Below are 21516 nucleotides of genomic sequence, written 5' to 3'. Positions count from 1 at the left end.
CTTTAGTAACAAGAGATCAGAAACTTGACTCTCCCTTGATAGAAAAACAGTAACATCTGATCCATCATGATCACCATGGACTCCTGTGTCTCCATTTATAAAGAGTGAAAATAAGGCTGAGGTGGTAGCTAGTGGGGTACCACACCTATTCTGCAAGCATAAGGATATGATTCCAAATCCTCAGCACCCTAGCAAAAATCCAGGCATAGATATGCATGCCTGCAAATCCAACATTTTGGTTTGGAGACAAGAGGAAAGAGTTTCCTGGTCTGACAGATCAGCAAGCTTTCGGTTCAGCGGGACACCCTACAAAGTATAAGACAATGAAGATGACAGCTAGCATACCACATGGGACTTCTCATGTGTATACATAGGTTCATGTACCCATACATTCACCTGCACATACTATACACACACACCACATACCAATACATCACACACATACACACACACACACCGCATACCAACACATATAACACACACACACCACATACCAATACATATAACACACACACACACGCACACACACACACACACACACACACACACACCACTACCGACAAATGTGGAAAAATACTGATGACAAGTGTCTTAGTTTGCTATCTATTGCATAACATAAACAAAAGGGACCTGGGAAGGAAAGGGTTTCTTTCAGCTCACTCTTCATATGAAAGGAAGTCGAAGCATGAACTTCAAGCAGGAACCTAAAGGCAAGAACTGAAAGCAGAGACCAGGGAGGAACACGGCCTACTGGCTTGCTCCTTTTGGATTTCTCAGCTTGCTTTCTGATACAACCCAGAACCACCTACCTAGGGCTGGCACCGCCCATAGTGGGCTGGGCGCTCTTGCATCAATTATTAACCAATCAAATGTTCCACAGGCCAATCTGATGGCAGTGTTTCCTCGATCAAGGTTTTCCTTTCCTAAGTGACTCTAGTTTTTACCAAAAAGACAACAAACAAACAAACAAACAAAACAACGACAAAAAACTAAGCTAGCACAACCCCCGGGCAGTTGTTATTTTCAGGTCAAAAGCCTGGTGAGTAGGGATGCTCGCAGTCCAGAACAGTCCTCAACTCCGTCCAAGTCCCCAGTTTCCCTTAGCTCTGCTAGGGTCCATCTGAGGCCACCGGGGCAGCTGACAGCTTCCTCCCATTCATTTTACCCTGGCTCCCAATGAGGGGCAGCCAGAAGAAATAAGCTGGAGACAAAAGACGAGGTGCACATCCTTCCTTGCGGTGCAGGCGGCCCTGGCTGCCAGTCCAGGGAAGAGATAGGGCCGGAACTGGTAAGCCCATCCCAACCGCCTTATCAGGCAGACTCAGGCCTCACTAGGGGAGTCCTGGGGACTGACTCCACAGGCCCAGAGAGAAGTACAGTTGGGCCCACACAGAACACGACTGTTACACTTGATGTTTGCGTGTGGTTAGGTCAACCTGGGCATAGCTCGAGAGCCAAATGAGTTTTTTTTGTTTTTTTGTTTTTTTTTTTGTTCTTTTTTCCTGGGGGCCCAGGGCCTTTGGCTTGGTAAGCGCTTTACCACTGGGTTTTAAGGTCAACAACTCTTCTTTTACATTTGGAAATCAACTCTGGGGAATTCCCTCTTACATCATTCCTCACTGTTTTCCTGACCCTGCAGAATACAAATAATAATGGCTATTTATTGCACTCACAGCACACTGGGCACTGAAAGTTCCCTAAGGTCATTACATCATTGAATTCTATCCACGGTCATTGCAATTAGCTATGGTATGGATAAGGAAACTGAGGTTAGAGAACTTGGCAAAGCTTACACCTGGTCTTCTTTCCTCATACTACTGCTGTGATTTAAAAAAAAAAAAAATACCCCTGGAAAGGCAACTTAAGTGAGAAAAGCATTTATTTTAGCCTACAGTGCATGGGTATGTGCATCACAGTGGGGAAACCAAACCAGGGGAACTTGGTGCCACTGACCACATCACATTCAAGAAATTAACTGGAGACATTAGAAAAAGTCTCCATCATAAGAAAGCTAAGAGCTATGAATGCATGTCGCTGCTCAGCTTTTCCTCTACTAACACAGTTCATAGGGAATGGCATCACCCATGGTGGGTGGGCCTTTCCACCCCAGTACAATCAAGATAATCCCCCATAGGCATGGTCAGAGTCCTGTCTTTTAGGTGATTCTAGACTCTGTCAAGCTGACAACACTAACCTTCCCACCTTCTACTGAAAAGAGGAGCCAGGCTCTGGTCATACCAGTCTGAATTACGCCATGACATTACATGGGCACTCTAAATCCAATTAAGGCTTGGGAAGAGAGAAGGTGGAAATTTGATGAGAATGGTCTCCACAGGTTCATATATTTGAATGTTTGGTTCCCAATTAGCAGAACTATTTGGGAAGGATTAGGAGGCGTGGCCTTGTTGGAAGAGGCGTGTCACTGGGGTAGGCTTTTCTGTTTCAAAAGCCCGTATCTGGCTGCAGCCTAAAGTTCAGATGTGAGTTCTCAGCTACCTCTCCAGAGCCACTGCCTGCCCCCACATGAAGAATATGGAGTAACCCTCTGAAGCTGTGGGCAAACTTCCAATTAAATACTTCCTTTTATAAGCTGCCTTGGTGGTGGTGTTTTACCACAGAAGAGAAACAGTAACTAACACACAAAGAAAGGGAAAAGGCATGGTGAAGGTGCTAGACTAATGTTAACTAAGAAGAGTTCAAAGCTTATGAGCCAGGAAAGGCAAAATAACTTCTTGGTTAAGAGGCTTGGACTTTGGGGTGGGCGCGGTAGTTTACTCAGTAAAGTGCTTGCTGGACAAGCATGAGGGCCTGAGTTCAGTCCCTAGAAACCATGCTTTCAACACATGGGGAGGCACATGTTTGCAATCCCAGTGCTAGAGAGGAAGAGGCAGCTGGATCCCTGGGGATCTCTGGCATACTTGTTGAGCTCCAGAATGCAGACCTTGCCTCAAAAATACCAAGATGGATGGCTCCAAAGGAATGACACCCACCGTTGGGCTATGGCTTCTACACATACCACATGAACGTACACAAATATGTATCTCTGTACACACACACACACACACACACACACACACACACACACGGTAGGGGAGTGACAGAGAGACAGAAACAGACCAGCAGGTAGGCAGGCAGGCAGACAAACAGACAGGCAGACAGACAGGCAGACAGGCTGGCTGACTGACTGACTGACTGACTGACTGAGACAGACAGACAGATAGATCAATTTGGACTTTGGACTCAAACAGATCAGACTCACATCTATCTCTTTGCCTCTCACCCTGGTGAACTTCAAACACTATAATATTTCAGAGACCCCTTTTGCAAGCCAACTAACATAGGTCCCTATATCTCATCCAGTGACTGTGATGCTGACATTAACCAGCTATGTAAGGGCTGTAAACCAGACCTATTATGTAGACATCTGTCACCATTATTAACATCCAACCACCCTCCCTAGATACCCCTAAGGCCTTAGCAGAGTGGACTCTTAGAAAGAGAGGTTCCCAGAACTTAAGACTGATAGGTAACAAACACACAGGTTTCTCAACGTTTTGTTCTTGTCACTATTTTTCACTGGTAATGCCTTGCATCATCAAGATTCTCAGAAAAGTACGTTCTAGAAGGAAGTGGTAGATGGAGGCTGACATAGGAGCTGTCAATCAAGGACAACTTAGTAGAAAACCCTGTCTGAAAAATAAAAAGTTAAAAAGAAGGCTAAAGACAGCGGAGTGGATCAATGCTGGCCTGACAGGTGAGGCTCTCAGTTTAGTTCCCAGTAAAATAAACACGCACGCGCGCGCGCACACACACACACACAAACACACACACACACACACACACACACAGAGAGAGAGAACAAATCTTTATCGTTTTAAATTAACACAGGAGACTGGAGCAATGTCTCCAGCAGCTGAGAGTACTGGCTGCCCTCCCCAGAATCCACGTGGTGGTTTGCAACTGTCTATAATTCTGGCTCCAGGACATCTGATACCTTCTTCTAGCTTCCACGGGTACCATGTATACACGTGGTGCACAGACATAGATGCAGGCAAAACACTCATACACATAAAGCACAGTAACAAATAATTTATAAACAAATTTAACACATATTGAAAACCTACTTGACACTGACCAGACATTGGACAGCATAGATATAACCCAGCATCTCGAAGCCATAAATAAACACTTTTGTGTTTGTTTCCTAGGTTTGGTGTTAAGACCACAGAAGCTTGGGTTTTTTTTCCCCCAAAAGAATAAAATCAGTATTACTGTACCAAAGATCCAGGCTTCAACAGGAGAATCTGCCTCTACCAGTCACTCTGGGCTCATTCATGTGTCACTCCATGCTATGTGGATGTGGTCCCACCACCATCTCCTGCCTGTGACCAAATCCCTCTCTGCCTTACAAGCAGAGCCTCCAGGGCTCAGTATCAACACATCTTGGTCGTTCCCATTTTGGAGGCTGCCTGACACCCCAGGTGATTGTGCAGGGCATGCTTTCATAAGAGCACTCGAAAGTATTAATACTGAGACCAACTCTGGACAATAGACCCCCGAAAGGCATTGTTTCCAGTAACTTGGAAATGATGCTGCCATAGTCTGCTCAGGCTGCTGTAACAAAATACAAATGGTGGCGTGACTTTTAAACAACAGAAATGAATGTACAGAAATGAATGTCCCACAATTCTGGAATAGCTGGCACGGGCCAAGAACCACTGGGCTATGTAGAAGCTGGTTCTAGCTGTACCTTCACATGGTAAGAGTGTTCTAGCTTCCTGGGGACTCTTAGAAGGTCACCTAACTCAAGTCATGAAGGGCAGAGACGACATGACCCAATCGCCATACAAAACCATGCCTAACATATCTGCCTTAAGGGGTTAGCGTCTCCATACTTGAGCTTGAAAGAGACGTAAACCTCCAGCCCACGGCAATCAGACAGACTGCTTATGCGCAAGTGTGGCTGAGAATAGTCTGACTCGAATGGAGATCCTATCAGACCCTCAGACATTCCATTTGTTCTACAATGTCAGGGCTTCCGCACAACATGGGAACTGTAAAGTGAAATAAATCTGTCTCGGAGCTGCAGTGGGAGACGACAACCCAAACAGAACTTCCGGGTCGCGCTAGGGCAAGGCCTCACTGCACTCCGCATTCGCATTAACACATGCACCCATTCATGGCCTTGGAGTAGGGCCGGTTCTGTTCTTCATATTTCCCACCCAGAAAAATGTCTGTGGAAATATTCAGATACCCACAGGCAGCTCTCATCAAATTCTGTCGTTCCCCACCCAGCCGTCCAGCTGCTTCCTTGGCACCAAGTCTCACAGGATTAACTGCAGGGAACCAGGAGTCCAGCTGCATGCAGGCTTTGTGAAAACATTTAGAATACCTGGGATCTGCCGAATACTTGGTTAAAGTACGATATCCTTTAATTCCTTGGGCCATGTGCATTTTAACTGAAATGTGACCCATATGCCCGTGACTCATTTAAATGCAACTCAGCAAAGCACGGTCTGCTAAGGGCACCGGGACACCAGCTAAGCCTTTCCCAGCGTCTCTTTGACCCAGGAAACTGAATTTTGCCAACAACCAATGGAATTTCCGACCAGACAGGGTCCAAGGGAGGTGTCCTCGCCTCTAGGTAAGACACTGAAATCTGTCCCCATCTGAGAAGGTGCTGGATGGAGCACGGGAGCAGGAGTGCTGTGTCTGTCTCTTGTTTGATTCAGGCTGAATATTTCTAAGAGAACTCCGTAAGACAGAAAAATTTGGGAGTGAGAGGCAGTAAGTAATCGAGTTGTCTGTTGAAGAGAACCCTCTGCCTGGCGACTTGCCATGCCTCTGTCCCACTATCATTAAACGATCCAACTAGGGCTAAGGGGAAAGAGAAGAGACTCAGGAGGCTGATAACAAGTGGCCGTTAGCGGGTGTGGTGGCGGCTCCTGCCTGTAATCTCATTACTTGGGAAGAGGAGGGCAGAGGCCTGTCATGAGCTTGGTGACATCCTGGGCTACAGAGTAAGATCCAGTCTTTAGAAAAAGAAAGGAAGGAAAGAAGGAAGGAGGGAGGGAGGGAGGGAGGAAGGAAGGCAAAAGCAAAACAATTCAGAAATGACTTAATTTTCTAGGCTGACTCTCAAGTTTCGGGACGATAAAATCAATCTCCTGTCCTATAATATCTGAGCTAGGAAGAAAGCTTATTGTCAAAAAGCCGTAGTGGATATTAAGGCTCCTAAAACTCTAACCCATCAAAAGCTATAATGGGTATTCAAACCCCTAAAGCTCTACGTGCCCAAGTTCTGCCTTAATGACAGCATAGCACAGATATCCATTGTTACTGATGAGCTTTGTACCTTAAGATCAAAGGACAAGTCCTCCCCCCCCCCCCCCCACCCCGTGTGTGTGTGTGTGTGTGTGTGTGTGTGTGTGTGTGTGTGTGTGTGTGTGCGTATAAACCCTGCATGTTTTATGTTTCTTAGTTTCTTTGTGCAGCCCTGACTGTCCTAGAACTTGCTCTGTAGACCAGACTGGCCTTGAACTCACTGAGATGGGCCCGCCTCTGCCTGGTGCCTGCAACTCCAACAGTATGGGCTGCCACCGCCTGCCACACCCCTTCTTGAGACCAAATCTAAACATTACTATGGTTTGGACTCAAGTCAGGAGAGTATTATCCTCAAGAGAGAAGAGTCAGCCTCAGGGTGTGCCCAGGGGATAAGTGGCAAGACCGACATGGCCACCCAGATAGTGCTGGTACTGTTTCTCCTTTGGTTGTTTTGACTGTTTTTAAGACAGGGTCTCATATAGCCCAGTTGTGTTCAATCTCAAGTGTAGGCGAGGATGGCCTTGAACTGCTGACCCTCCCTCCTCCACCTCTGGAGTGCTGGGATTTCAGGCATGTACCACCATGGCCAATTCATAGCTGACAGGGAATTGAATCCAGGGCCTCGTGCATGCTAGCCAAGCACTTGAGCTGAGCTCCATCCCCAGGCCTCACTTGTTTTTGAAGGTGACTTTGTAATACATTGGCTTTTGCCCACTGGGTCAAAAGCTCTGTCTTGGCATCAGCTTGAGAGGTTAGTGGAGCCTCTCTTAGAAAAAGTAACCACGAGGCAAGAGAACTAGAGTCCACAGCTCCCTAGAGAAGTTTGTCTTCTATGGTGACTTCAGCATAAGAAGAGTCCACCTAATTGCACAGCACATGAGGTTTGTCAGACATGGCCCCTAAGGTTAATGGCAGTCCTCAGTGAGGGAGCGAGTCACAGAGAAAAAATATTATGGATGTATGCCACCAAATTACAGGCTGTGACTCGGAGCCTGTCATTTCTACCCTGTAATCGGCCCCCCTTCTGTTCTTTCTGCTGCCTGAACTGATGAGACCTAAGCTAACAGTTCACCCCTACTTCAAGGACACGGTTTGAGACGTGGTTTCTCATCATCCTGCTACACACTGTTTGGTGGGGGGGGGGAGGAACTTCATTTTGCCACGCACACAGTGTCCTTTACATAGACTCAAGAGGCTCTCTAAGCCCAACTCAAACAAAAAGCCCATTTGACAGATGAGAAGGTTGAGGTTCAGGAGGGTGGGCTGGTGTGTCCGTCAACTCTATGTTATTTCTATGAGCTTAGGACTGTGTCCACCAGACCGGGTGCCTGGGTGACAAGTGACTGTCTCCTAACAACTAGGCAACTGTCCCAAGGTATGTAGCTTGTAAATGTTAGATGTTATAGTAAATAAATTATAATGCTTCTCTGAGACTGAGCAGTATAGTTTTCATGACACTCGGGTGTATACAATAAATTGAACAGAACGGTTTATATGGTAAAAACCTATTTTCTGGAGGCTGGAGATAGGCCTTAGAGGCTAAGAGATTGACTATTCTTCCAGAGGACCCAGCTTCTATTCCTAGCACCCACATGGCGGTTTAAAACCTTCTGTAACTCCAGTTCCAGGGGATCTGATACTACTGAGGGTACCGGGCACACACATGGTACTCATACACACATGCAGGCAAAACACTCATGCACGTAAAACAAATATAAATATTTTTAATTTTTTTTTCTTTTTCAGCTACACTAGAAGTCTCTATCAGCTTCCCTTAGACTGCTCATCGACAGGATCCAAGTTCTCAGAGGAACAAGCAAGAAAGGACTAGAAAATCCCCATCAGGCAGCAGTGCACTCCACCTCTTTATTTGCTCGGCCCTTCTGTGTTTTATAGTGAACATGCCCCCACTTATGCAATTTGCAAACAGCGGAGCAAGAAATAATAGTTGCTTTTTACTAAGTGTACGCTAGACTCTGAGTTAGGTCCTTTCCACACACGCAGCATCTCTGCCTCCTCACGGCTCTGAGAGGCAGGATTGTGATTATAGTCCTGGGCCAAGGGACTGAGACTTAAAGAGAGAGAACATGTCGCTGCTGAATGATAAGGTCAGCATGTGAGTGCAAGCCACACCGTGAAGCCCTGTGCTCCCTTTCTCACAGGGTCATTTCTGTTTTGCCAGCGCTCCACAGAAAAGCGGCTGTGATCAGCTTATCCTGAGCTGCTTCCAAGTGGAGAAAATGTTGCCCCTTGGCGGTTGACTCCGCTAAAGCTCCGCCCCGCCCCGTCCCATCTCTGACCCCTCCCCCTGCTCCCCTGTCCGCACCATTCTTGGCGTTGATTTCTCCATGTGTGAATTCCATTAAGGGCCTGCTCACTGCTATTTCGGGCTGTGCATTAGCACGAGGACTTTGAATCGATAGGGGGAAAGCCAGACACCTCAGAGTGATGAAAAGCAAATTTCAATCTCCTTCCCCTCACCATTGTCTCAGAAACCTTTGTCCATGGCTCCTGAGAGGCCAGAGAATCCAATGAATAGGGAGACACAAGGAAGTGGGACACCGATGCTGAAATCCTCGTAATCTACAGGACTCTGAACTTGACTATTCCCTCCCTGAAACTGTCTCCCTCAGCTGTCTCAACAGCTTACTCCTTCAGGCCTCTGCTCAGATTTCCCATGGTCATTCCTAACTACTGTTCATCAACATCGGCTCCCTCCCACCCCCACCGCGCTCTTCCTGAGCCCAGTGTTTTGCTTCCTGTATACAGTTCTCATTATTTGATACACTGTACACTAACCAACCGTTCACTCCCTGTTTCCCCTCTCACTATAACAAGAGCTCCAGGCTACCAGAACTCTTTTCCTCACAGTTCAACTCTGGGACCTACACTAGGGCAATGACCATCACAGATGAACCCCTACAGGGAGAGCAGAGGAGTCCACTAAGAGTGGAAAGCAACAGGGCTTGGGAAACCCTGGCTGGAGCACAGGACCTAGATTCATTAGATTCCACCAGAAGGAAAAAAATGTTAACCCAGTAACTTGAAAACTCAGAAAAACAGAATCCCCTCTCCTCACCCCAGAGGTGTTTTAAATCTGGGCTTGCTGGTGTTATGAATGAGAGGACGTGGGGAAAATAAACACATCCGGAAGTTGTGTGCAGTTGGAGTGAATTCAGTTCAGTCACACGTGTGCAAAAACAAAAAGCCCAATTTGGATGAAAATAGCAGGAAGTCCTTCCCCAGGGACACCTGGTGAGATCATGCTGTTTGGCTATGCCGTTTCCATTCTGGTCAGGCCTCCAGCCTTCTGTGGGCTCCAGGAGGCCAGGCTCTCACAGGCCTCCCTGGAAGTTGGCAGCCAGGCGCAGACAATAGGTGGCACCTATATAAAGCCCCTGGCAGTTCAGTGGGTATGTTAAAGATCAAACAGGGCCTGCTCACTGAAGCCCTGACTTCCTCCCTTAAATCCTTGAACGCATGTAAAAAAAAAAAAAAAAAAAAGAAAAAAAAAAAAAAAAAAAAAAAAGCCAGGTATGGTAACAGGTACTTGTCATCTCAAAGATGAGGAAGGGGAGACAGACAGATTCCTGGGGCTCTTTAGCTAACCAGACTAGCCAAATGAGGGAACTCTAGGCCAATGGGAGATCTTGTTTCAAAATAAAGCAGGCAGAATTCCTTAAGAGTGACAGAGGATGGGTTGGGGATTTAGCTCAGTGGTAGAGCACTTGTCTAGCAAGCGCAAGGCCCTGGGTTCGGTCCCCAGCTCAAAAAAAAAAGAGTGACAGAGGAGGCTATCCCCTGACCTCTGAGCAGATATATCAATGTTGGAACCTGTTTCTCTCTCTCTCTCTCTCTCTCTCTCTCTCTCTCTCTCTCTCTCACACACACACACACACACACACACACACACACACACACACACAAATTAAAAAGAAATTTTAAAAATCACCATATAGACAACTCCGTGTGCTCACATTCTACGATTTGCCCACTCGGCCCATCCTTCACAACCACCCCAGGAGGCAGCCATCACTACTCTCCTTTCAGATTTCAGCAGCTTGCCCTAGGTCACAGGCTACAACTCCACATCCAACCCAAGAGCACAATTTCCACTCATCCTCGCCCTCTTCGTACAGTTGCTGGGTGACTTTAGGCAAGTAAGTGCCTCTCCCGTTCTGTGATGACGTTTCCGTACTTGGGCACAAGACCACAGCATTCAGTAGTCTCTAGGGCAGTGGTTCTCAACCTTCCTAACACTGTGACCCTTTAAATACAGTTCCTTGTGTGGTGGTGACCCCCCTCGACCATAAGATGATTTTCATTACTACTTCATAACTTTTATTTTGCTACTGTTATGAATCCTGATGTAAATTTTTTGGGGGGACAGAGGTTTGCCAAAGAAAGAGGTCGTAGCTCACAGATTGGGAACTGTTGATCTGAGAAATCTTCCTAGTCTAACTTCTTGTGATCTTCTGCAGAAGTCCCAATGCAGAAGGAAAGAACAAGGGTCCCTGCTTAGCTGACCCAGCTAAGGATCTGCCCCTGAAGGTATCATCCATTCAATGGAGTGCAGGAAGAGCAGAGTAAATAGGACAGACACCGACAGCAATCAGGAATATTGAAACAGTTACTCCACAGAGCCAGTAAGGCAGCAAGCAGATCCCTAAGAGAGGCCAAACGCAACCTAGCCCTCCCTGGGCCTTGCAGGAGCACAGCATCACAGTCAAAGGGGAAGCCCTGAGCAAGGAGGAGCTTCCCACTCTGGGTAGCCAGCCATCAGGCCAGCCCTATTCTAAGGTAGAAGGAAAGAAACATTCCAGCAAACCAGTAAAAGGCTGGTTTTGCTCTGGGGGAGGGGAGCCAACATGGCAGTGATGTCCATCTTTTTGGAGTGCCAAAAGCCAGTGTCCTAGAGGCAGAGGGAAGAGAGAGAGGGACAGAGTCCTGTTTTACGTAGCAATCCCCTCCAGGATAACTGTTAGCATTCTGTCTAAGCTCCACCCCACAGTTACCTGGCAATAGCCAGGTATGCCTTATACTATAAAGGAGGCTGCTTGCCCCCTCCTCACTCTCTTGATATCTTGTTTTCTCTTGCTCTCTTGCTCTCTTACCCTCTTCTCCCTTTGTTCCCTTTCTCCCCTTCCTTTCCCCCCCCTTCTTTCCACGTGCCCATGGCCAGCCTCTATTCCTCTACTCTACTCTTCTATTTCTCTACTTCTCTCTCTTTCTCTGCCTTACTACCCTCTTAACTCCCCTCCCCATGTCCTGAATAAACTCTATTCTATACTATACTGTCATGTGACTGGTCCCTCAGGGGTAAGGGATGTCTCAACATGGGCCCACTGAGGCACCCCCTTTCCTCAGATCTCCACAGAACATATCACCCTCTCCTGGTCTTTTTATCAACACAACATTGGTGCTGAAACCTGGGCCATATCCTCCCATCCACCTTGACTCTTTCAAGACAAAGGGTGGGTGCTAGAGAGTTAAAACATTCCATTCCACTAGGAAGCTCATTAAACTCAGGAAGTAAACAATCAACAACCCAGGGCTTCAAGGAAGTCCCTGAAGATGACCAGAATCACTAGGCCCACCCCTCCCTCCTCAACAATATATAAACAGAAAGGATTGCCTCTCTCCCTGAGGCTCAGCCCAGCCCAGCCCAGCCCAACCCAACCTAGCCCAGCCCAGCCCAGCCAGCCCAGGTCCTGGACCAGGCTCAGACCATCAGAACTGCCTGTAAGCCATGTAGTGAACCTTGGGCTGTTACTCGTGCTGAGTGGGCCTTGGAGAGGCTGCTATCTTTTGAGTCACTTCTATGCCCATAGGGAACCCCTCACCCCTATTACTATAAACAACCTCAATAAAAATTACTGGTTCACAAATTTGGACTTTGATGGCACCCTTACTTGGATCTGTCATTGGCAAGCAGATGTTTGTCCACATCTCCCTAGAGTAGGGTCATAAAACACTCTGTCCCTGTACCGGCTGCCCTCTCACCACACTGGGGATTCCACCGATCCTCCTCTGCAAGTGTCCAACGAGCCCAAATTTGGAATAAATCCTTCTTCTCCCATTCCACCAAAGCCAAGCAGCCATTCCCACCAGTTTGGATGGGGGAAGGCCTTGCTCTAGCCCCTTCTTGGCAGCGAGGCTTTCATTACTCATCAGCTTCCAGGGTGTTTTTGAGACTGCCAAGAGCAGACGGGCAGCTCTCCAAACCAAGCATCCTTATCTACAATGTCGATGTGGATGATAAAAAGTGGGACCGTTGGTGGAGAAATTATAAAAGCCTTCGGAGTCCCTGGCCAAGCAGAAAGAGCTCTGGGAGGCCAGGTGGACTGGGGTTGAATGGGCAGACAATCAATGGACACAGCTAGGCAGGGTCATCTATTCAACCCTGCATCCATGAATCGAGACAGTTATGAGGGAAGGCGAATCAATGTGGAGATATTTCTGAACTAGGCCACCGCCCAGCATGAATGAGGTTAGGGAAAAGCTGGTTGTGGAAGCCAGAAGGCTTCAAGCAAATGCGTGTCTCAGCAGAATCTTGGGTAGATGAAAGAATCGGGGTCAGAGGTGCCAAATCCCTGCCCAGCCTGCTGCTGCTCCTGGTCTCCCTCTAATCGCCTTCATTTCCTGCCTACACTGAGCTGGAACTAAGACAGCAGCTGCCTCCAGTCCCTTCCCGCCCTTCACACACACACACACACACACACACACACACACACACACACACACACACACACACACACGCTTGCCCCCAGTGAACTCCACGAAGCACCGGAAACGCAGCCTAAGGAAGTCCAAGCAGGACGTGAAATATCCCGCCAATCTCCCAGCAGTCAAGAGACCAGGGAAGAGCTCTATTTTGGCAAGATGCCCCCACAAAGGGACCAAGGATGCCGAGCTTGGGGCCCACACCGCTAAACTTCTTCCTTTCCAACTGTGACACCTCGTCCGACTGGCACCGAACGTGAGTTCATCGTTTTGTGTCAGACGACAGAAGGGAGAAACCCACTTACTCGTTCTTCTCCAGGTCCAGGATCAGCTCTCGCCCTTCAGCCATGACCCTGAGCTCTGCTGTGAGTGGATGCTAAAAACAACAATAGAAGCAAGTCAGTTCCTGGAAGCAGGGACCTAGGCTCCCAGGCGCCCCCGCCCCACCGACCCCCCCTCACCGGATCTGACACAGTGCCAACACAGGGATCCTCCGGAAGCCAGCGAGGAAAGGTCACTAGCCTTTCTTCTAGCCTGAGCTTGGAGTGACCTCAGCCTCCAAACAACCCGAATCTTCCCCCCATCTGCTTTCTCCCAGAAGCAAAGGAGAGAAACTGGAGCTGAGGCTGGAGGCTGAGCAGGTGTATGGAATCCTGTGAAGGTCCCCAGATGTGAACTCCAGGAGAGTCAGACCCTGGAGTGGTGTGCAGGGTGTCACCTGTGACCGTGTAACCCTGGGCTGTTACCAAGCCTCCCTGTGTCTCTTCCATGACACGAGATGGCCATAATCAGCCTTCTGAGGACCCTTAAGGGCCAGACGAACAAACGGATGTAAAGGGTGTGTCACAATGCCAAGTTCAGAGGAAGCTCTTACCCTCACACTGGGTACCATCTTAAAAACTAGCCAAGTGGGTTCTCTTACGTTTTGCTTTCTTTCATTTGGGCCTTCAATTTGCAAACTCCAATCATCTAAGGGATGCCAACCAAAAAGGCCCACAAATTAGGGTTGTATACTAAGCCCAGGGTCGGGTGTATTTTACACATAAACGGATTGTCAACGGCCAAACACACCACACACCCAGCCCAGATCATCTAAGACATGCAAATGGCCAGCAAGCATGAAGAGCAATGCTAAGCATCATGGGTAAGAACTCTCCTCTCCCCAGCGAGACAGACAGACAGACAATATTTTTTAAAAAGAGGATATCCTAAACAAAACCCAAAGTGACATAGACCATTTAAAACTGCGAATCGCAATGCTGTGGAGTATACTTTAAAATGGTCACCCTTGGACCCTTTGCCAGAAAGATTTAACTGGAACCCTTTGAAAAATAATTTGACAATATGGACCAAAATTTTTTTAATCTTTAAACTAACTCATCAATATAAGGCCATCTGAAGGGAGCCAATGACACTTGTTACGTCCTTTTTTTTTTTTTTTTTTTTTTTTTTTTTTTTTGCTTTTTGCTGTCCATGTGTGTATTGTGCAAGAAACCCAGGACGTCAGGCAAGCTCAATATAAACTGGGCAGCACCCACAGCCCAATCACACTCCTTTCTTAACCCCTGTTCCACTCACTCCCAATTGGGATCTTAGCTGTGGACTTGGAGACCACCAAGGCCTCAGATGAGATAAGAACATTCCCAATCAAGTACCTTGCCCAATGCCCAGCTAATCCTCCTGTTGCCTCATCTTAAGAGGGGACATTGGAAATTCAGGAAACAGGGAGACAGATGCGTGCCCAGGCGTTTCCACTAAGAGACTCACTTCCCAAATTCTGAAGCACTGATTCAGCACGTGGCCAGTGCCTCCCCACCCCCAAGATGTGATTGCCTCCCACTTGTGGTTTTTCGCCCTGGGGACTTCTGGAGTGAGAGCCCTGCCCAGTCCAGTCACATTGAGTATCAAGGACGCACAGCCCCAGCGGGCATTTGAGCACATGACAACAGAAGTCCAGCAAGTCCTTACCCAGGCCTGAGGCCATCACCCATGTGATGGCCCACACACAAAAAGAATCTTGGCACAGAGCAAGTGATACCATGTGGCCCCCACAGACACATTACCTGACACATGAGAACTAATGTTTATTTTTATGTAGGTAATCCAAAATTATCTGTTTCTGGAGGGTGTGCTCTGACACAGAGGTTTAAAATCAGATGTTCCCTGTTTCCAAGAAACGGTTCGAGCAAAACAACGAAACTGCATGCCACAGCTCTGCGAAGCTTCCCTGTCCCGCTCTACCACAGACAGTTCCTCCTGGAACTTCAGCACCGCCGGAGGAAGGGTCAACATGTGCCCCCTGAGAAGCACTGGAAGGTGACCCCACTGTCCTTCCTTCCCTGAGAGAAGGGCTCCTAATCCTATCTGTTTAGAACAAAATTAAGCAGCTAGGCACCGTCTGACAAGCTCGCCTGGTGCACAATCGTCCTCCTCAAAAATCTCTATTAGAGTTCATAGACAGTCGGCGTCTAAGCAAGGTCTAATCAATGAATTACTCAAGTGCAAATAAGAATCATAGTAAACTAACACATCTCTCTCTCTCTCTCTCTCTCTCTCTCTCTCTCTCTCTCTCTCTCTCTCTCTCTCAACAAATATTTATGGTGCCAGGCACTGGGCTGATAGTCCTTGTAGAATACAATAAGCCACGTTCTGGGCAGACAATGGCTGGGAACAAAGACAGGATCTGGTCCTCCGCTTTGTTTCTCAGGCCCTTCCTGAGGATACCCAGCGTCCAACATCTGGAGGCAACAAAGGAGCCTCTATAAAAAGCGTCATACCCATTCTTTGGCAGTAATGGTGGTGGATGAAATATACAAGACCTTACATTTCAAAAAACATAATCCGCCCGAGAACGGTCATCCATTAATTTGTCTAACGCTTCCTTGAAGCTATTTTCAGCCTTTCCTGCTCGAGGATGAAATGAGTCCATGAATTTTTTTTTTTCTTCGCTTTTAGGGTAAAATGTTCCCTACTTTTATTGTCTTGCGATTTCTCTGTATGTTCCCTTACTAAGCCCAAGCCGGCGACATGTCTGGATGACTCTATAGTCACTTAAGGAATTCTGGGCGTTTCTCGTCTGTTTATCTTTCCAGATTCCAAGGCCACAATTGTCTGAAGTTGTTCCTGACACTTCTCTCCCCAGCTTTAATCCTGCTCCTATCTGTTGCCCAATAAACCACAGGCCATTTGGCCCCTAAGAGATCACAGAAACCAGTCCTTCAAAGTGGGCACAGCAGCGTATCCATGCAATCAATCCTGGCACTGGGAAGGCAAAGCGAAGCAACAGAGTCTCTCAAGTTAGAGGCCAGAGGGGGGAGCATAGCAAGATCCTGCTGAAAAGGAGTGTTAGCCCTTCCCCACAGCTCTGCTCCTCTTTATTCCCACTAAAACTCATTTATAAATGAGGAAGCACAAGTAAAGTGGAAAGTCACACAACACGTTACTGTCACGCAACTACCGTATCTCCCTTCTGAGAACATCCTGAATGCGAGTTCTCTCTGTGGACCATGTTCCAACTGCCTTCACTTTTGCTACTGTTCTGGACCAAGGAATCTGTAAGATAGTTTGAGCTATATAACCTAATCCTATCTCCCTATCTTGCTTCTTATTAAAAAAAAAAAATGCCTGGATACTGTGACACACAGTGTAATCTTTAAATCTCTGAAATGGAGGCAGGTAGGTAAAGATTTACATACAGGTCAGCCTAAGCTACAATGGAGACTACCTCAAAAGAGAGCTGGGTACGCCACATGTTGGCGCCCTGGAATATGCCTGTAAGCCTAGATCCAGGAGACCGAGACACGAGTTCAGAGAACCTGCCTCAGAAAACAAAAAAGACAGAAAAATAAACAAGACAAAAATTCCAAGCAAGAGCTATGACAAAAATCACACATTTGCACTTAACCTGTGCATTTTTAAAAGATTGTGTTTGTGTGTACATGAGTGTTTTGCCTGCATATATTATATATACATATATAACATAGTATATGTATATATTAGCACCATATGCATGCCAGGTGCCCTCAGAGGTATCTCCTGGAACTGGAGTTACAGATGGTTGTGAACCATCATCTGGGTGCTTGGACCTGAACCCCGATTCTATCAAGAACAGCAAGTTCTCTAAACTCCTAAGCCATCTCTCCAGCCCCAATTCATGTCGGTATTACTGTGAATTTTCATTTCCTTAACTAAAAGGGCTTGGGAATGGCCCTACAAGTTCGTCATAGAGTGGAAGAAAGTCCCTGCTAAGATATCCCAAGTTGACACAGCGAGAGGGTAGGGCCAGCAGCAGAAACAGAAGTGGTGGCGATGAGTGGGTGGCTCCAGGCCCCAAGAAGGGAACTGTCACTCCTGCTTCTCCAACAAGGAGCTTGGGCATCTTACCTTTCCTCCCCCGGGGCTTTCTGAAGTCCTCCACTGAGGTATTATGAGTTCATGTTGTAGCGGAGGGCTGTCTTCTTTGCTTCCTCCTGCCAACGCAAGACAACATAACCATAAGAATCCCTGACCTCCACATCTCCCGCACTCAGGAGCAGGCATATGGTTCAGAAGCCCAAGTGGTGCTCCAAATCACTTGGAGGCAGCCATTGCTTCCGGGAAGGTGCTCCTCCCAGTGGTCTCAGCAGACCTGCTGGGCGCCATTGTGCCTTGGTGACAAAGTGATAAAGGTTAGTCCCTGCCAAGAGTCAGGAAATAAGCAGACATTCTCAGGTGATACTTAGCTGCCCTGAAAAAAAAAAAAAAAAGTAATAATAAGATTGGGCCACAGGATAAAGGGAAGTTAGCAGGCTTCCTGTTTTAAACAGGATGGCCCAAATGGGTGATGTTGAAGACCTGAGGAGCCAGAGGAAGCCAGTTGTGCAAAACTCTGGGGAAGAGCACAGAGTGACAACTGCAGACACGGGCCTGAAGGAGAACTAGTCTACAAAGTCGGGGACATTGGTAAATATGCTATGCAAGGATGGGGAGTCTGTTAAGTCAGGATGTTGGTAGGAGATGCATTAAGTGAGATGGCTGTGGTTGTAATAACACAAAGGTATGAGGAGGGTCTGGATCTCATTACGAACGTATCTGGAAGGTTCTGGTGTCTTTAGAAAAAAAGATCACAAGAGCAGTATGATCTGTATTAGTTTTGTTTTTGTTTTGAAAGGTGACTCTGCCTGCTGGGAGAATGGGGGAAGGGGACAGGGACAGAGGAGAAGCAGGGAGGTTGGCAGCAAGGCTGGAGACGCACCAGAGCCCTGGTGAGAGATGACAGGGGCTCTAACTTGGATAGCATCATGGAGGGTAATGAAGTGGTGAGGCAGGCCAGGGATAAGCAGTAGGTTGAGATGCGTTTGGGACTAAAGAGCTTTAATTTTCCCTTTGGAGCTGACAGTCACCTCCCTGGGAGGTCTTTCAGGGCCACAGGTAGGAGTAAAGGTGGCATTGGCTCCCAACCGACCAACCATTAGCATTAACTTGACTTTCCCAGTGTTGACTTCAAAGACGTATTTCACTTCTTTGGCTCCAAATCTTCTCACTTCCAATCTTCTCTTCTCTTCCCTTGGAGGTAGGCAGAGAATTCCCAAGAAAAGAGGCCAAAACCGCAGAAGAGCCATGTTCAAGGATGGGAAACCTCAACGCTACCTACAGATCACCGTTTAAAAATTGGGAATTTCCTGGTCCCTAAGCAAACTAAGTCTCTGAAACAGGATAAATCTGAAGACTCCCAGAGATGTCACCAAGGACCCCAGTGTTCTGGTCCTTGTAACTCACCCATGAGGAATATGAAAGATGGCTGAGCTTTTGTGGTACACATCTGTAACCCCAGCAAGACGACTAGAGTTCCGGGGCCATCTTGGCTACATAGGAAGTTCTCAGACAGCGTCTGGCTACATAGAATCCTGTCCCAGAGAACCATTAAACTACAAAGGTAGCTAGAGCCGGGCAGCACTCAGGTAGAGGCAGGCAGATCTCTGAGTTCAAGGCCAGCCTGGTCTACAGACCTAGTTCCTGGACAGCCAAAGATACACTAAAAAAAAAAAGAACAAAAAACACCAACACCAACAACAACAACAAAACCCAAAACCCTGTCTTTAAAAAAAAAAAAGCTAGAGTGGTTGGATTACCATTGACTAAATTCCTTTTCAAAAATGTGATTAAAAAAAATCTCATTGGTTTGGTTCCATTTACATTGGTACAAATCAGAAGGGACAGATACATTTACATCTCTATCCAAAACATTCTGAGTTCCTAACCGTCTGCTGCTGTGCCCGGTGATTCACGTTCAGGGGAGAACAAGTCAGACATACAGACCTCTGTAGAGACTGATGAGTCTAACTCTTAAACAGAAGGGCCGTGTGCGGTGTAGTAGAGAATGACTAAAGGTCTCAGGGTGGTGAAGAGCACTGAGAGCAGTCTCAAGTCTTGACAAACAGTACCGATTAAGAACACGACACAGCTGAAGAAGGGTCGCTCACAACTTGGAAATACGGCCAGACGCACATGGAATCATGCTTTCAGCATCAGAGCCCTCCGGAGCACCGTTTAACAAAAGGATGGGTGACTTGGCTAAGAGAATGTTATCTCTGGCTCTCCTATTAGCTTTTGGTGGGAAGGCCTTGTATTCCATGGAGTTTAACATTAACTGTAGACCTATGACAAAGATTCCAGTGACTTCAGGATAGGAGAGAGATAACCAACAATTGCTTGATTCTGTCTCACCGGAAAGGACTTCGCTGAGCCAATCCCTTTATCCCCAGAGGTCTGCTAATGCTTTTGACTGGCGTTAGGGGCCGCTTTGGCCACCTCATAAATGAAGAAAGATCTTTGTCACATTTGTATAAGAGCCTGGAGTTTAACTTTGGGGATATTATTTCTGTGGCCCTTTGGTAGAACCTTTAGAGCCATGAAAAAAAAATCATAGTTTGGGGAAAATGTCATGGTTTGGGAAGTACCTTTTAAAGTGTGTGTGTGTGTGTGTGTGTGTGTGTGTGTGTGTGTGTGTGTGTGTGGTATGTTTCCAGATTCATCAGTATATAATCATAGAAAGGCAGGAAGAGGGAAAGCAAAGTATTAATAGCAACTGCTCATTTGGGGATCATGGGTCACTTTACAACTCATAGATTTTTATTTCTTCCCAGGTCTGCAGTGACTCTGCCTCACTGACTGTTCTTAAGGCCCCAGATTCAGTGAAGTTTACTTTCCTTGTCTTCCTTCCGTGCAAGTGTTAGGGTTGGAAAATCAAACTTCAACAGGACCTGGCTCCCTCTTCCTCAAGGAACCCCATGCCCAACAAAAGAACCTACTCCTTCCTGTGAAACCCAGTTTCCCTTTAGAGACAAGAGCGTTGAAAGAAGGCTTCGTCTGCTGGCTGGAGGACCAGTTCTTGCAAGGATGGGGCGGGGGCTGCAGCCTGCCCAGCCCGTACATACCAGGGTGTCGCTAGCCTGATTTAAAAAACGCTGACGGGCTGGGGATTTAGCTCAGTGATAGAGCGCTTACCTAGGAAGCGCAAGGCCCTGGGTTCGGTCCCCAGCTCCGAAAAAAAAAAAAAGAACCAAAAAAAAAACCAAAAACAAAAAACGCTGACGGTTGGTACAGCAAGCACCCCTCTGGAGTCAGCCCAGCTCTCCAGCTACTGCAGAGCTAAGGCTTAGTAAGCTCTCCCGGGTCAAAATGACAGAAGCCAGGCATTGCCCCTCCGGGACCGTCCCTTCCGCGAAATCCTATGAGAGCCTCTGAGGGATGCGGCCCGGGAAGGAGTGTTGTCTGGGAAAACAGTTGTGAGAAACAGACATTATCCAGCGTCCAAACTGGAAGCGCGGAGCCCATCCCATTTTCTTCACATATGGGGAAACTGAGACCAAGAGGAGGTGGGCTATGGGTGAGGTGGAAAGAAAGCTCCTGTTTCCAGTGTCCGGAGATCTTTGTTGTGGGGCATACCTAAACACATCTGGTTTTTCGTTAGTGAACTTCACCTTACGAATTTGCATAATGGGTGCTCATCGCCCTTTATGGTCTTTTAGTAGGGTCGCTGCCAACGCAGGGATGCTAAGTGTACTTCAGAGATAACCAGTAAACCTCCCTACCCTATTGGAAGCTTTTGATTTTCTACCCCACTGGTATGCATTTGACCCCCAGCAAGAGCCAGGGAGCGGCTCCCTTTACCCATTCTGCATAGGATGCTTGGGGTGCTCCTCTGGGGATGCTCTGGGGTTGCTAAAGCAGCGGGCGCAAAATAGCGATGAGAGAGGCGGAGCGGAGATGAGCCATGAGAAAACAGCAAAGACCGGGAAAGCAGCGGAAAGAGAAGCCCAAAGTAGGAAAACAGGAGGAGATGGAGAAAGGAAGGCAAGCAAAGAGAGACACAAAGCCTTCTGATTGCTCAGTGAGCGCACCAGCTCCACGACCTCCCGTGGCTCACCACATGAGAACAAAGCGTGGGCTCTTAGGCTTAGGGGTGGCGGTGCTCATGCCCCGGGGAGT

The 21516-nt window shown here is 47.5% G+C and overlaps 1 protein-coding gene across 1 annotated transcript in view; it reads right to left on the bottom strand.

Moving 5' to 3' along the window:
* Window positions 1–21516, bottom strand: part of Adam19 (ADAM metallopeptidase domain 19) — a 90187-nt gene that overhangs the window by 68320 nt on the left and 351 nt on the right. The window contains exons 2-3 of the mRNA XM_032912071.1: window positions 17431–17516; window positions 13353–13423 (exon numbers count right to left, since the gene is read on the bottom strand). Coding sequence (XP_032767962.1) covers window positions 13353–13423; window positions 17431–17516 — 157 coding nt within the window. The remainder of the gene's footprint in view (window positions 1–13352; window positions 13424–17430; window positions 17517–21516) is intronic.

This window comes from Rattus rattus, chromosome 9 (genome assembly GCF_011064425.1).
Source record: "Rattus rattus isolate New Zealand chromosome 9, Rrattus_CSIRO_v1, whole genome shotgun sequence".
Taxonomy (NCBI): Eukaryota; Metazoa; Chordata; class Mammalia; order Rodentia; family Muridae; genus Rattus; species Rattus rattus.
This window is presented reverse-complemented; position numbering and strand designations above follow the sequence as displayed.